The 15,791-nt window shown below is 50.8% G+C and overlaps 2 protein-coding genes across 2 annotated transcripts in view; one reads left to right on the top strand and one right to left on the bottom strand.

Moving 5' to 3' along the window:
- Window positions 1-11,141, bottom strand: part of HMOX2 (heme oxygenase 2) — a 205,912-nt gene extending 194,771 nt beyond the window's left edge. Inside the window, exon 1 of the mRNA XM_049768501.1 lies at window positions 11,132-11,141. The gene's annotated coding sequence lies outside the window, so the exon portion shown is untranslated. The remainder of the gene's footprint in view (window positions 1-11,131) is intronic.
- A 253-nt stretch (window positions 11,142-11,394) lies between these two features.
- ADCY9 (adenylate cyclase 9) overlaps window positions 11,395-15,791 on the top strand; it is a 102,275-nt gene continuing 97,878 nt past the window's right edge. Inside the window, exon 1 of the mRNA XM_049768432.1 lies at window positions 11,395-13,301. Within this exon, the coding sequence (XP_049624389.1) occupies window positions 11,603-13,301 (1,699 nt within the window). The 5' untranslated portion in view covers window positions 11,395-11,602. The remainder of the gene's footprint in view (window positions 13,302-15,791) is intronic.

Raw genomic sequence — 15,791 nt, 5'->3', positions numbered from 1 at the left:
ATGAACATCTGGGCCGTGTCCAGGTTTGAGCTGTTCTGGGCAAAAGTGCTGGGATATTCTCGTACACAGCTCTTCATGGCCATGTGTTTACTTTCTCTTAGGTAAATACTCAGAAACAGAATTGCTGTGCCTTGCGGTTTTATATTTAGTGTTGTACGAAGCGGAGGCCTCTATCCGTGGGGGCTTGGCCCTTCTGCACCCTCAATCTGCGACGCAGGAGCCTTTTACTGGCTTCTCCAGCGTCTGCTGACGTCAGCCTGTTTCCTAGAACTGCTGGAAGCTCTGCATTGGGTGATTTTCCCTTTATACTCTCTTTAAAAAAAAAGTAATTATTTTGTTTTTGGCTTTTCTTATAGGTCATGGCAATGTTTGTTCTTCTGTCTTTTCTTTCAGTGCACCATGGTTTTAGAGTGAACCTATGGTCCATTTGAAACAAAGGTTTTGATTATACTAGAAAGAGTGGTAGTTTCTCTTTACTTTTATTGATATTTTTCCACTCCTTTTGTTGAAAATCTATTTTTTTTTCCTGTCTCTACTGCATTATTTTGGCACCTGATTGAAATAAACCAATGTATATGTCAAGGCTTACTTTTATTTTTCTTCCCAGTGATCTATTTGCATACTCAAATGCTAGTGCCAGGAGATCTGGATTATTATTTTATTTATTAATTAGGATTGTTATATTATTTTTTGGGGGGGCCCAACTGGTGATGCTCAGGAGTTACTCCTGATTCTGCACTCAGGAATCGTCCCTGACTGATTGATTGCTCAGGTCCCCTAAGTGGTGCTCAGGGGACCATATGGTATGCTGAGGATTGAATCTGGATTGGCCGCATATAAAGCAAGAGCTCTATCTCCTGTACAATCTCTCCAGCCCCATTGATTATTGCTTCAATATCAGCTTGTGTGAGACCTCTGCTTTATTCCATATTATGATTATTTTGACTGTTCAAGGTTCTTAATTTCTTCTTAAATTTTAGAATCATCATTATCTAAGAAAAGACTCAGGGAGCTTGGACTAGGGCTGCCCTGTATCAAATGTGTACAAACCAGCTTCCTCACACTATTGAGCTTTTGGCCCATCTCTGTTGACTTAGGCCCACTTTACAGCCTCTTGTTCACTTTATTCCCAATGACATCTGCTCAGAGTCGAAGCTGGGGAGCCAGAGGGGTGAAGATGAAGTGTAACTATAGTGGAACTGATTTGCAGGGCTGTGGTCCCAGCAAATTCCCCAGTGATTGCTGGCAGAATGCAGAAGTTGGTCATGTGGTGATTCTCCTTGAGTCCATCAGGATTTCAGAACCCAGCCACTTCTTTGAGTATGTGATTTCCAGAAAGTTGCTTGTTTGTTTCCCCAAACATGGAGTAAACACTATCTGGCTCTTGCTTCTGGTGGGTGAGCTATGAAAGTCATTCCTTGTTCCCCCAAGGCCTACCAGGTCCAGATAAGCCTCTCAGGCTAATCCCGTTGTTCCGGCGAATTTACCACACATGGACTGGGGAACAGAGTGAAGTTCCCGACAGTATTGAAGCTGGGGTCCATGAGTAATGGTGTCTGGGAGTCCACCAAATGCTCTCCTTGCCTACCCTTCTAGAAGGTTCTGGGCCAGTACCCCTCCTGGTTTTTCTCTTCCCACAACTTGCCAGGCTTTTCTGAGGCTATCACCAAGCTCTGCCCCTCCTTGCTTCTCTACCATACCTAGTGGGAGGAATTGCTCTGTTTGTGTGCGGCCTGACACAGCCACCATTCCCTGATCCTGTTTCCACAGTCACTGTCAGGAGCCTTTTGTTTTGCCATTACTTGGTTGTGTAAGTGCGTGCGTGCGTACGTGTGTGCGTGCGTGCGTACGTTTGTGCGTGTGTGTGTGTGTGTGTGTGTGTGAGTGTGTGCGCGCGCGCGCACGCGCATGCCTTCATATATACTTGCATACATTTGTGCATATGGGTCATAGGAGGGGCCCAGGGCCCTTGATGGGATAACTAGAAGGTTAGGTGACAAGAAAGCCTGAGAGAACTGGAGTGTGAGGAGTGGAGGTTAACAGGACAGCACCAGAGAAGCCCAGGACCTATATGGGGAGAGGAAGAAGCGGGAGGAAGTGGTTTGGTATTGTGGGAAGGACTTCAGAGGACTGTACCCCAGGGATCAGGCCTCCTGCCTGGTTGTGGTTCCTGTATTCCTGGAAACCCACAGTCCCACCCTGGTCAGGGTACTGTGACCTTCAAGGGCCTTTCATTCTGGGCCTGATGTTTGACAAGAATGGATTAGTGAGTTTCTTCTCAGAGGATCTCTCTCTCTCTCTCTCTCTCTCTCTCTCTCTCTCTCTCTCTCTCTCTCTCTCTCTCTCTCTCTCTCTCTCTCTCTCTCTCTCTCTCTCTCTCTCTCTCTCTCGTGTTCATGACTTACTTTTGGCTCTGTGATTAGGGATCACAGACTCATAGGCTCAGGGGACTATATAAGGTGATGGGGATCAAACCTGGGTTGGCCATATGCAAGGAAAATGTCTGCCCCACTATAACGGAGAATCCTGGGGTAAAGAAAAACAATGGAGGTGAAATGCCAAGAGTTATATTAGGGTGAATTTGTCCTGAAGCTTGCTTGTTGTCAAGAACATCCAGGACATATCCATCAGGTGGAGACCCAGCCAGGGACTGGCTCCATCCTTGGTTTGGTCAGAGCAGCTGGTCCACAGCGGCAGGGCTGGGCTTTGTGCTCTTGGCAGCCTCTCTCTGGGAAAAAGTGCCAGAAGGTGTGGCGTGAGGGCTTGGGGAGATTGTGGGGGAGGCAGCCCCCAGCTCAGCCCTGCTTTGAGCCACCTCTTCTTTCTTCAGATGACTCAGCCTGCATTAACAAGATCTGCCCGAACCTTCTTCCTGGCAGTCAGGCGCTCTGCCTGGGCGATGGCTATTGCTGCTGCTGAGGAGGCCCCCTTCTCATGGAGACCTTCTTTTTGTCTCTACCTAGCTGTTCTCAGTAGGGCTTACTCCTACTAAACTTAAGGTCTAAACTTAGGGTTCACTTCTGGAGGTTTTGGGGGACCATATGGGATGCTGGGGATTGAACCCAGCTCAGCTCAGATGTCTCCACTATGCTACCTCTCTGGCCCCTTAGAGTTCCCATTTCTGAAGTAGTGGCAGAATCAGTAGTTTCTCAGGGTAATACTGTGAACCAACACTTGTGATTTGTGCCTTCACTCAACCTCACCCCCAGCTCCATGTAGTCCCTGAGTTGGAGGAAAGGGACACTCCCACTCCCCAGTTACACCCTTCAGAACTGAATTTTGAGCCGGAGGAAAAACTCACCCTGGGCCCCATTGTCAGGGAGCAAGGCTTGAGCCCTCCTGGGGAGATGGTTAGAACAGATTCAGACTCACCCTCTGGTTGTCCTGGAGGCCCCAGCTATGTGACGCCCCATGCCCAGACACAACCCCGGTTCCACAGGTGAATGGAATATAGGAATGGTAGTGGCCTCACGGAAACTTCAGCCCTGTCTCCCATCACTGGATCTCCCAAAGGAAACCCTGCAGATCTCTGTCCTCTCCTCAGAGACTATCTTCCCAGCTTGGCGGAAAACAAGAGTAGGCGAGGGTGCTGCATGCCCATGTCTCCATCTCTCTCACCACCATGTGGGCACAGTTGAGGGCTGGGAGTGGGTGCTGCAGGCCTGGAAAGCAGCCTTCATTATTTATAGGCTTCCCTCTGCCTTCCAGCAAGGCGGCCTGCTTGGGGAGCAGTGAGAACATCCTGAGTGCAGTCTGGCACCCCAGGCCTCCACATCCCTTCAGTGCAAGGCAGGCAGCTTGGGGGCCCAGGTGGAAAACCTGGTGGACCTGGAGGTGTTGGCAACACACAGTCAGAGTTGAGGCCAGACTCTTCCTGATGTACTGTGCCAGGGTCCTGGCCTCAAGCCTGACCCCTGGACTTCTGCGTGGGTCAGTTTGCTTTGTTGCCTCAGAGACTGATCTGGCTGAGGATTCAGCCCTCCCACTTTCTGCAGAAACAATTGTTTTTTGTATTTTTGGGCCACACCCGGTGACGCTCAGGGGTTACTCCTGGCAATGTGCTCAGAAATCGTTCCTGGCTGGGGGGACCATATGGGATTATGGGGATCGAACTGAGGTCCGTCCTGGGTCAGCAGCATTCAAGGCAATTGCTCTACCGCTGTGCTATTGCTTGGGCTACTGCAGAAACAATTTAAGAGGTTGAGAAGCTGAGGGAGGTTGTGTGCATGCCCACTGGTGGGACAGTGCTCAAGCACCCCGCTGAGGGCCACAGTGGGTGGTCTGCAACTTGGAGAAGGGGTGGTCAGAGGTGGTCAGAGGTACCGTAGGAGGAGGAGAGAAAGTCAGCATAGAAAGCTCAGGGGAATCTATCTGCTCTCCTAGTAATCTGCAAGTCACTGTGCTTTCTACTTCCTGAGTATGTGCTCAGAACTAATAGCATCTAGATTTTTTTTTTTTTTTTGGTGGAGTGGAAAGATGATGGGAAAATGATCTATTTAAAACCAAAAACAAACAAAAAAAAAAGTGCCGGAGAGATAGCATGGAGGTAAGGCTTTTGCCTTTCATGCAGAAGGTTGGTGGTTCAAATCCTGGTATCCCATATGGTCCCCTGAGCCTGCCAGTAGCGATTTCTGAGCATAGAGCCAGGAGTAACCCCTGAGCGTTGCCGGGTGTGACCCAAAAACCAAAAACCAAAAAAGAAAATTATCTATTTTTTTGTATGTGTTTTGGGGCCCAATGGAGCTCAGGGGTTACTTTTGGCTCTGTACTCAGGATCAACTCCTGGATCAATATCATGGAAGGCAAACATTTCACCTATTGTATTAATCTTCTAGTCATCCTACCTCTTTATTTTTATTGGCTTCTAGTGGCTCCTTTTCAGTGTGACCACAATATTCTTTTTTTGTTTTCTGTTTTGGTTTTGGGCCATACCTAGCAGTGCTCAGATTTTATTTCTGGCTCTGAGCTTAGTGATCATTCCTGAAGGTGCTTGGGGAATATGAGATGCCAGGAATTAAATATGGGTTGAGGCAAGCACCCTTAAGTTAATTAATTTAAATTAATTTGGGTTAAGGCAAGCAGCCACCATGGCATTATTGTTGTATCCTCTCCAACACTTTGTTTTTTGGGTTTTTGAGCCACATCTGGTGACGCTCAGGATTTACTCCTGGCTATGCTCTCAGAAGTTGCTCTTGATATGGTGATTTAAAAAAAAGGGAGGGGGAGCAGAGAGATAGCACAGTGGTAGAGCATTTGCCTTGAAGCGCTGACCCAGGACCAATGGTTCGAATCCCAGCATCCCATATGGTCCCCGGTGCCTGCCTGGAGTGATTTCTGAGCAGACAGCCAGGAGTAACTCCTGAGCACCGCTGGTGTGTCCCCAAAATAAAAAAGGGGGGAGGGGCTGGAGCGGTGGCACAAGCGGTAAGGTGTCTGCCTTGTGTGCGCTAGCCTAGGACAAACAGGTTTGATTCCCCCGGCATCCCATATGGTCCCCCAAGCCAGGAGCGATTTCTGAGTGCATAGCCAGGAGTAATCCCTGAGCATCACCAAGTTTGGCTGAAAAACTGGAAAAAATAAATAAAAACGAGGGCCGGAGAGATAGCATGGATGTAGGCATTGGCCTTGCATGCAGAAGGATGGTGTTCGGATCCCGGAATCCCATATGGTCACCTATGCCTGCCAGGAGTGATTTCTTTTTTTTTTTTTTCCAGGAGTGATTTCTAAGCGTAGAGCCAGGAGTAACTCCTAAGCACTGCCGGGTGTGACCCAAAAACCAAAAACCAAAAAAAAAAAAAAAAAAAAAAAGAAAGAAAAAGAAAGAAAATGCTTCTGGCTCTGGGGAATCATATGGGACACTGGGGGATTGAACCCATCCTAGGTCAGCCACGGGCAAGACAAACACCTTACTGCTGAGCCACTGCTCTGGCCCCAACTTTTTAAAAATAAGTAATTCTAAAATTTATTTATTTCATCTTTAAATTTTTTGATTCCCTTTTTTTGGTTTCCTTATGATTATAAGAAGGCTGCTGTAGTTCCAGGATTCACATTTCTGATTTAGATAGGCAAGAGGAAGAGCTTTCCTGGAGCAAATCCTTCCTTTCTTTTGTAGGAGGAGTTTTCCTCATCAGGGTTTGAAAGGACTAACCTGCAGTGTTAACTTCACTTGAATTGCCTTACTTAATTCCACTTTTAATTGTCAGAAAAAGGTAATCCTTCCTACATGCTATAGGTCTGAGAATTTTGTACTTAGTGAACTTTATCCCCTCTGCCTCTCAGGGGTGGCTGAGTACCCATTCCAGACAGTTTCATCACTGTACAAAGAAATCGCTTTTCTGTCTGCTTCCACGTGGCACTTACAAAAATGCCATGATTTGGGTGTGGAGTGGGTAGGGCACTTGCCTTGCATGCGACCAACCCAGGTTCATTCCTTGACATTCCATATGGTCTTCTGAGCACTGTTAAGAGCAATTCCTGAGTGCAGAGCCAATACACACCCCTCAGCATCATCAGGTATGTCCCCCTAAAACCCACAAAACAAAAAATTAAAATAGCCACCCCAAACCCCAAATGCCGGGTCATGGGTGGTTAAAGCAGCTATTACCAAAGCTTCTTTCTTAAGAACAGAGGTGTATGTTTATATTTTTGATTTTTTTGTTTTGTTTTTGGGATCACCCAGTGGCGCTCAGGGGTTACTTCTGGCTCTGCACTCAGAAATTGCTCCTGGAATGCTCGGGGGACCATATGGGGTGTCGGGATTCGAACCGGGGTTCATCCTGTGTTGACCTTGTGCAAGACAAACACCTTACCACTGTGCTATCACTCTGCCCCCCCCAGAGGTGTGTGAGAGCTGGATTTGACCTGCCATGGTCTGTGCTGTCTGTGGTTGCCAGGAACAGCAATTTGGCTTCAAGGGCTGGTGCTCATGCTTTGCATGGGAGACCCTTGGGTTGGATCTGTTGGGTGTGGCAAAGAAAACAGTAAAAGGAAGAAAAGGTAAAAGTTGGCTTTGTGCCCTTTACAGCCTTTGTGGCTCATTTGTAGTCACTTTCAGGGAAGGGAGGGTGTGTTCCAGGGTAAAGAGTTGACCAGACAGTGTTCCAGCTGGGAAAAATCTCCCATAAGGGCCTGCAAGCCTCTACAGCTAGGTCCTCCAGGCCATGGTTCCAGACCCTTTCCCAGGCAGGTAGCAAGCAGCTGCCTCCCAGTCTAGATGGACAAGTCTGACTATCTTCAGGCAGCTCAGAGGAGGGGCTATTTCTTGACAGTTGTCCCAATTATCGGGAAAAAGGAAAAGCCAAATATCCAGGTGAGTTTTCTGGCAGCTTGGGCAGAACTAAAAGTGATTAAAAGCCAAATCTCCCAGCTGTTCATTTTCAGGATGGAGGAATCCATGGTGCAAAAATGCAGGTTGATGGCCTACAAATGCTTCCTCATCAACTGAAAGAGAAAAAGCCTGAGTTTGTCACCACAGCTTGGGACACATAGTCTGAGCAGAAGTGAGGAACCCCTCTTCCAGGGATGAGTGTCTAAGGTGGGTACCCCAGCCAACTGCAGATTGTGTGGCTCGCTGAGACCTTGGGGACTGTTCAGAAGAGCCCAAGGGCTATCAGTAGACTGGATCAGTAAGACCCAGGAGACTGGTGACACAGCCAAGACCCTTGACTGCGTGTATATATATGTGTACATGATGTATCTGTGCACATGTGGCTTGCTGAGATTTCTGGATATATGTAGATCACAAAGTCAAGTTTGGGAGACACTACTGAGGCATGCTGCATGCAGGGGGAGTCCTTGATGTTGCAGAGAGGAGACGGTCCAGCATGTCATGTGCAGCCCAATGAAAGGATTAGGAAGAGATATGGACAGCATCTTTCCAGTTTCTGCAGGCCCTGGGTACCTTGGTGCTCCCCGCGTGTGGAGAGAAGACCCTGGCTCCTTTGTCTTGATATCTGAGATCAACTCTGACCACCGCCTGCAAACCTCACTGATGCTTGTTTCCTAGTCCAGCCCTTCTCAGCTGCCCAGAGCTGCTGGTGACACAGGTGGTGTATTCCTGAACTCAGAGCCTTATCAGGCAGGAACACCAGGGAGTGTGGAGTGATTCACACCATTGCCAGGAGTGCCAGCAATTCCTAGAATACTGGGTCCCAAATACTGGGTGAGCGGGTGCTGGAGATGGTGGGGTGGGTGCAGCACTCCTTTCCAGAGGCTGGCATAGGTGCCAGGGCCAGTTGGAGCCCGTGGCCTTGGGGGTGGGATAGACCTGTTTTGGGACCAAATTCCATGCCTCACAGTTGGTGAGACCTCCACAGTAGGGTTGAGGACATCTACCTTTTTGTGGTACCAGAGCCACGAGGGAGCAGTGTGTGTTTTCTTCTGTCATCTCACTGCCTGCGTGAACAGGGCCATCTCCTTTGCACCTCCACCCTTCACCCCTAAATTTGCCAGCCCAAAATGTCTCGCAAATCTCGTGAAGTCTTTTTTCTTTTGGTTTTGGTTTTAGGGTCACATCAGGCAGTGCTCAGTGTTACTCTTGACTCTGTGCTCAGGGATTACTCCTGGCAGTGCTTGTAGGACCACAGAGGAGTGAACCCAGGTTGGCCATATATGAGGCAAGCATCCTACCCTCTAGAGTCTAGAGTCTAGATTACCACTATAGTCCCTTTTTAACTTTTGAAATTTAAACTATTGTTTTTGTTTATTTGTTTGTTTGTATTGGGGGAGGTGCCACACCCAGTGATGCTCAGGGGTTACTCCTGGCTATGTGCTCAGAAGTCGCTCCTCACTTGGGGGACCATATGGGACGTCTGGGGATCGAGCCTTGATCCGTCCTAGGCTAGCACAGGCAAGGCAGATGCCTTACTCCTTGTGCCACCTTTCCGGCCCTTTGAACTAATGTTTGATTTAAAATTGCAAATATACTGGAGCGTTCTCCTTCATGGTTACCCAAGGGTTGGCATCTTACAGGAGCATTCACAAATGCAGCGACCAAAACCAGAGCAGCTCTGGGGCTGGAGTGTTAGTATAGGAATAGAATGCTTCCACCTAGCCAATCCAGGTTTGATCCCCAGCACCCCACATGCCCCCTGTGCCTACCAAGAATGAACAATGAACCCTGAGCACAGAGCCAGGTGTAAGCCCTGAGCACTGCCAGCCATGGCAAAATTAAAACAAACAAAACCGATCCTGGGCAGCCCACATAGGCAGTTTGCCAACACTGCTCAGTGACTGGAAAGCATGTTTCTCAATCTGGCCCATCTGAGGCCTTCTTCCCATTAGACTGAGGTGGTTTTCTCAAGATTAGATTGAGGTTATCTACTTTTGGGTTTGAGGTTATGCATAGCAATGAGGTTGTATTGCTTTTAGTTTTTTTCCCCCTTCCCCCCTTGTGGTAAATGACACATCACACACACACACACACACACAAAATCAAACGTTTAAGTCATTCTAAAATCTAAAGCCAAAGCCGGGGCCAAATAGTACAGTGGGTAGGGTGCTTGCCTTGCATGTGGCTGGCCTGGGGGTTCAACCTCTGGCATCCAACAGGGTCTCCTGAACCCTACCAGGAGTGATCCCTGAGTGGAGAACCAGGAATAAGCCAGGAATAAGCACCACCCAGTGTGGCCCCAAACCCAAACCCCAAACCAAACCAAAGCCAATATTTCAGTAGCATTCTCACAGCCCACCACTTTCTAGCTTTGGAACATTTGTCACCCCAAAGGAAATCCCCTACCCATTATCAGTCACTCCCCTTTGAGAACACCCCCAAACCCCAGCTAACTATTCAGCTGCTCTCAGCGGTTACTCCTGGATCTGTGCTCAGAAATCCTCCTGGCAGACAGGATCCGGGAGACCTTATGGAATGCTGAACCTAGGTTGGCCTTGTGCAATGCAAATGCCCTATCCACTGTGCTATCGCTCTGGCCGTCATCTGCTTTCTGTATCTATGGTTTTGCTATTTGGAATTCACAGACCTGGAATCACACCCCACAGAGTCTTTCCTGCCTGCCTCTTTTCAGGCCAATTTCATCTTTTTAGGGTCTGTTAATTTGTACATGAATGCAAAGCTTCATCTTCTCAGGGTGTGTGTGTGTGTGTGTGTGTGTGTGTGTGTGTGTGTGTTAGGGTCTGTTCGTTTGTACATGAGCGCAAAGCTTTATCTTCTCAGTGTGTGTGTGTGTGTGTGTGTGTGTGTGTGTGTGTGTGTGTGTGTGCAAGCAAACATTGCCCGAAATGATTAACTTGCTTTCTAAGACAACAATGAGCCGGAGTGTGGCCAGAGTGGAGAGAATGGTCAGGCTGGGGGGTCGAACTTTAGGGCTTCTTCCATGTGCAGACCTTCTTTTACTGAGCCCAGTGCAGGATGATGCAGGGCGGGGGAAGGAGGGCTCCTCAGAAAGTTTCTTTTGTGCAGGGGGACAAACAGCCCCTTAGGTCGATGAGAGGACAGGGAGAAGATCTCTGCGCTTTCCAGAGTAGGTTCCCGGCGTGGGGCGCAGCTTTGAGGGTCCAACTTGACGCTCCGTTCCGCGCGTTTCCATTGCGTGCACCTTCTCGGGAGGGGGGCTGAGAGTGGAGTTCGGGTGAGGTTGCACTTTTGCGCCTATCAAAACAGGCGTCCCGAAGCGGGGACGGCTTACATGCACCTACAATAACCCTTGCCCCCCCAGAGCTGCTCCGAGACTAGCAGTTGGAAGGAGGCGTGGCAGGCCCCCGCAGGCCGTGCCCCGCAGCTCCCCGGGGATCCCGCAGCCTCGCCTCGCAGCCTGGCCGGGGGCGGAGGTTCCGAGCCGCCGCGTGCCCGCCCCGCCCGCTGTCCCGCCCCGTCCCGCCCCGTCCCGCCCGCTGTCCCGCCAGGCCCGCGCGTCCCCGCCTTGCGCGCGGCCCGTAGGCGCGTCCGAGCCGCGGCGGCGTGTGCGGGCCCGCGCGGGCGCGCGTCTGTCAGTGACAGCGGGCGGGAGAGGCGGCGGGCGGCGGCGGCGGCGGCTGGGCAGGCGGAGGCGGAGGCAGAGGCGGAGGCGGAGGCGGAGGCGGCGCTTTCGACCGGAGCCAGCGGCCGCGGGAGGCTCGGCGGCCGCGGCGGCTCCTCTAGCGCGCGAGCCGGGCGCGCGGCTTGGCTTTGCGGCAGCGGGCGCTCGCTCGCTCGCACGGCCGAGGGTCCCCGCGTCTCGCGTTCGCCCGCGCCCAGCGGAACGTCCCGGAGGCCGGCGCGCCGCGAGGGGAGCAGGCCCGGGCTCGACGGTACCGTAGGCGCCGCGCCTGGGGATCCCGCCGCACCCGCGGGCGCCGCCAGCTCGGGCCCGGGCCTCTGACGCAGCGGAGGCGCGGCCGGGCGCGCGGCATGCGGGGCCCGGCGCCGCCGCCGCCCCGAGAGCCGAGTTTGCGGGCGCGGCGGGCGGCGTGAGCGCGGGGAGGGCCCGGGGACCCCGGGCGGGAACTGGGGGGACCTCCGGGGTTGCCCAGGGGGGAGCCACAGGTCCCTTCCTCCGGCCCAGCCTCCGGGGCAGCCGCTCCGCACTTGGCGAGCTCCGGGGCTCGAGCTCCCTCGCCGGCGCGGCGTGACGCGGGGCCGGCCCGGGACGGGGCCCGGCGCGGCAACATGGCCTCTCCGCCCCATCAGCAGCTGCTGCCGCACCACAGCACGGAGGTGAGCTGCGACTCGAGCGGGGACAGCAGCAGCGTCAGGGTCAAAATCAACCCCAAGCAGCTGGCGTCCAACAGCCACCCGAAGCACTGCAAGTACAGCATCTCCTCCAGCTGCAGCAGCTCGGGGGACTCGGGCGGGGGTCCCCGGAGAATGGGCGGCGGGGCCCGTCTGCGCCGGCGACAGAGGAAGCTGCCCCAGCTGTTCGAAAGGGCTTCCAGCCGCTGGTGGGACCCGAAGTTCGACTCGGTGAACCTGGAGGAGGCTTGCCTGGAACGCTGCTTCCCGCAGACCCAGCGCCGCTTCCAGTACGCGCTCTTTTACATAGGTTTCGCCTGCCTGCTCTGGAGCATCTACTTCGCCGTGCACATGAGACCCAAGCTCATGGTCATGGTCGCCCCTGCGCTGTGCTTCCTCGCGGTGTGCGTGGGCTTCTTCCTGTTTACCTTCACCAAGCTCTATGCCCGGCATTACGTGTGGACCTCGCTGGTTCTCACCCTCCTGGTCTCCGCCCTGACCCTGGCCGCTCAGTTTCAGGTTTTGAGGCCTGACTCAGGACGTGTTGTTGACAGCTTCAATCACACTCCCGCAGCCAAGCCCACGGACACTTGCTTATCTCAAGTGGGGAGCTTTTCCATGTGCATCGAAGTGCTCTTTCTGCTCTATACCGTCATGCACTTACCTTTGTATCTGAGCGTGTTTCTGGGAGTGTTCTACTCGGTTCTCTTTGAGACCTTTGGTTACTATTTCCAAAATGAAGACTGCTTTTCTGCACCTGGTACTGGGGCCCCGCACCTGGAGCTGCTGAGCCGGGCCCTGCTCCATGTCTGCGTCCACGCCATCGGCATCCACTTGTTCATCATGTCCCAGGTGAGGTCCCGGAGCACCTTTCTCAAGGTTGGCCAGTCCATCATGCACGGGAAGGACCTGGAGGTGGAAAAAGCCCTCAAGGAGCGAATGATTCATTCCGTGATGCCGAGAATCATCGCAGATGACTTGATGAGGCAGGGGGACGAGGAGAGCGAGAATTCCATCAAAAGGCACGCCACCTCCAGCCCCAAGAACAGGAAGAAGAAGTCTTCCATCCAGAAGGCCCCCATAGCCTTCCGCCCGTTCAAGATGCAGCAGATCGAAGAAGTCAGCATTTTGTTTGCAGATATCGTGGGCTTCACTAAGATGAGTGCTAACAAGTCTGCCCATGCTCTCGTGGGTCTCCTGAATGATCTGTTTGGTCGCTTTGACCGCTTGTGTGAGGAGACCAAGTGTGAGAAAATCAGCACCCTGGGAGACTGTTACTACTGTGTGGCAGGATGCCCTGAGCCCCGGGCTGACCATGCTTACTGCTGCATTGAAATGGGGTTGGGCATGATAAGAGCCATCGAGCAATTCTGCCAGGAGAAGAAAGAGATGGTGAACATGCGTGTCGGGGTGCATACAGGCACTGTCCTGTGTGGCATCTTGGGCATGAGGAGGTTCAAGTTCGACGTGTGGTCCAATGATGTGAACCTAGCCAACCTCATGGAGCAGCTGGGAGTAGCCGGCAAGGTACACATTTCTGAGGCCACTGCCAAATACCTAGATGACCGGTACGAGATGGAAGATGGAAAGGTCACTGAGCGCCTTGGCCAGAGCGTTGTTGCTGACCAGTTGAAAGGTATGTGCATTTTTCTGCCTCATCACCTCCTTCCCCAGTGCTGTTTGTGTTGGAAAAGCAGAACAGACCTCCCCAACTCCCGGCTTGAGGCAGAGCAGTTGTTTCCGGAGACCTCCCTTAGCGTGGGATCCTTTCAGAGCTGACTTGACTGGTCCTCCTGTGAGTCAGGTGTCACAGAGCTATCCCATGTGACAGAGCTGACCTGATGGGCACCTGTGGACAGCAGACTGGAGGATTTGGAAAATGCCTCTGCAGCCTGAAGGCTGTTTGGGTTCCTGAAAATCAGGGTTTGGGGCCCCGCAGGCGACAATTGCCATACTTGAGACTTGGTCACCCGCAAGTCTCCTCAGAACATCTGTATACCTTCCCCCCAAATGTGAAGAACAAAACCTTTTTCCTCTATAGGTTTCTCCTTACTTATCTTTCAGATAGGGATAAAGGTGTGTCTGCTCAGCCACAGAGGACTTGAGTGTTAGATGCAGCCAATGCACCCCCAAATGCACCTTGCCTCCTATCTCCCAGAAGGCCTTGTGTTATCCTTGTTGTGCTTGGGCCACTCCTGTTAGAATTTTCTTTTCACTAATTTTTAGCTTTCACTTTTCCCATCATGCTTTCTCAACTTGCTACTTGTCAAAGTCCAGCCTTTTAGAAATCCAGCTTGTTGGGCAGTTAGGTAGTTTGTAAGTGAGCTTTGCACCCTTTATCAGCCTCCTAGCCCACTGCACAGTCAGTCTAGTTCCACGTCCCTCCTGATCTGAAGCTCCTAACTGCTGGTTTTTATGCTTCCCTGGGCTGCTGCTACTGCTTATTTCTCATTTTTATATAGGGCAGAATTCTTTGAGGTCTGGGAAGTGGTGTCTAAATAAGTGACTCTAAAAATAGGGTTCTAAATAAATATCCACCCCCTTTATAAATGTCCTAAAGCCTTCTGCATGGAGGGAAACATCTATTTTGGAAGTCTATAGAGAAAATAATGTTGATTTTTAAAAGCCTAAATTTGGGGCCAGAGCGATAGCACAGAGGGTAGGGCATTTGCCTGTGTGCAGCCGGGTTTGATCCTTGGCATTCCATATGGTCTCCTGAACCTGCCAGGAGTGATTTCTGAGTACAGAACCAGGTGTGGCCCCAAACAAAAAAAAAGTGAAAGCCTAAATTTATAAGTTGTATTGTATTTTGTAGTGCTCACTCCTGGCATAATTACATGGAGGACAGGGATAGTTTCTGGCAGAGCTGAGCAAGAGGAGAGTGTGGTGTGTGTCAGGGTTAGAGAAGTGGAGAGATTCAGGGCTTGGAGAGTCTGGCTAATCAGACTCTACCCAGTCCGTCACTTGGAATTTTCTTCCTCTGATCCTGGGCCATTGATTTATCTGGCAGGGGCACTTTATCCTTTTCCTGACTCTTTGTCAGTCAGTCGTTGAAGTATTTAGGGAGGTAGCTGAAAAGTATTTTCATGGCTGATTCCCTCTACCCTAGAGAGTTTTACAGTCACCGTGTCCAAGAGAATGAGGCACCAGAGGAATGGGGCGCCAGTCCCCCATGCTTGACATAGCCACTCCTTTGGAATGGAGAGTGTAACCCCTCTCTGGAGAGAAAGGGGAGCCAGGTGGTGCTGCTTCACAGTATATGGGGCTGAAGGACTCCCAGGACTGATTTGTAGTTGTACTTTGCACCATCACTTACCTGAAGTTCAAAAACCAAGCAGTTGTACTGGTGTCTGGAATTCACCAGGCCTTTAACTTTGATGCTTCCCATTTTTGTTCACTTATGAGTGATTTTATTTTCACTTTAGTGATCAGGAGTCTTAAAGACAAAAAAAATCCAAAAATAAGATGATTTTGAAAACCTTTGCTAGTCTAAACTTGATAATGCTAGCTTTTTATTTATATTTGTGTGTGTTGTCTATTTATAACCTGTTAGAGGGAAGGTAGGGAAAGGTAGAAGGCAGAGCTGGCCCAATGGCTATTTGTATGGTTTTCTCCCATTTAATATTTTCCCTGAGACCACACAATTTGCTTGGTCCAGCTCATCCTGAAAACCTGTTAACTGGGCTCCAGTCAGAAGGAATTGGCACAACTTTCTAGCCCTATTTGGAGCTCACTGCAGTTCCCCAGGAACTGACAAATCTGACGAATTGAGATGAGCATAGTTTGCAGAAAACCCTTTCTATGTGTGGTTTCAGCGTAGGAAGAAAAGATTTATGTTAGTCTCTGCAGCTAGTCTCTTGTCCCCGTTGGCTATTAATTTTTACCTGTCATCCTCTCTTTAGAGAAAGGGGTTAAGAAACCCAGTATGAACCTTACAAAAACGAACAGGATAGAGTAAACTGGGGATTTTGGCTGTGTAAAGGAAATTGTTCCCTTTGTCTGAGGCTTTGAGGGAGCGCAGGCTTTGATTACTGCTGCAAGTCCCTGGATCCCTCAGAAGTCTTTATTTACTTTTACTAAGTTACAAGATATCAATGATTGAGTTTCAAGTGCACATTGATTGTTT

Source organism: Suncus etruscus, chromosome 2 (genome assembly GCF_024139225.1).
Source record: "Suncus etruscus isolate mSunEtr1 chromosome 2, mSunEtr1.pri.cur, whole genome shotgun sequence".
In the NCBI taxonomy this organism is placed as follows: Eukaryota; Metazoa; Chordata; class Mammalia; order Eulipotyphla; family Soricidae; genus Suncus; species Suncus etruscus.
This window is presented reverse-complemented; position numbering and strand designations above follow the sequence as displayed.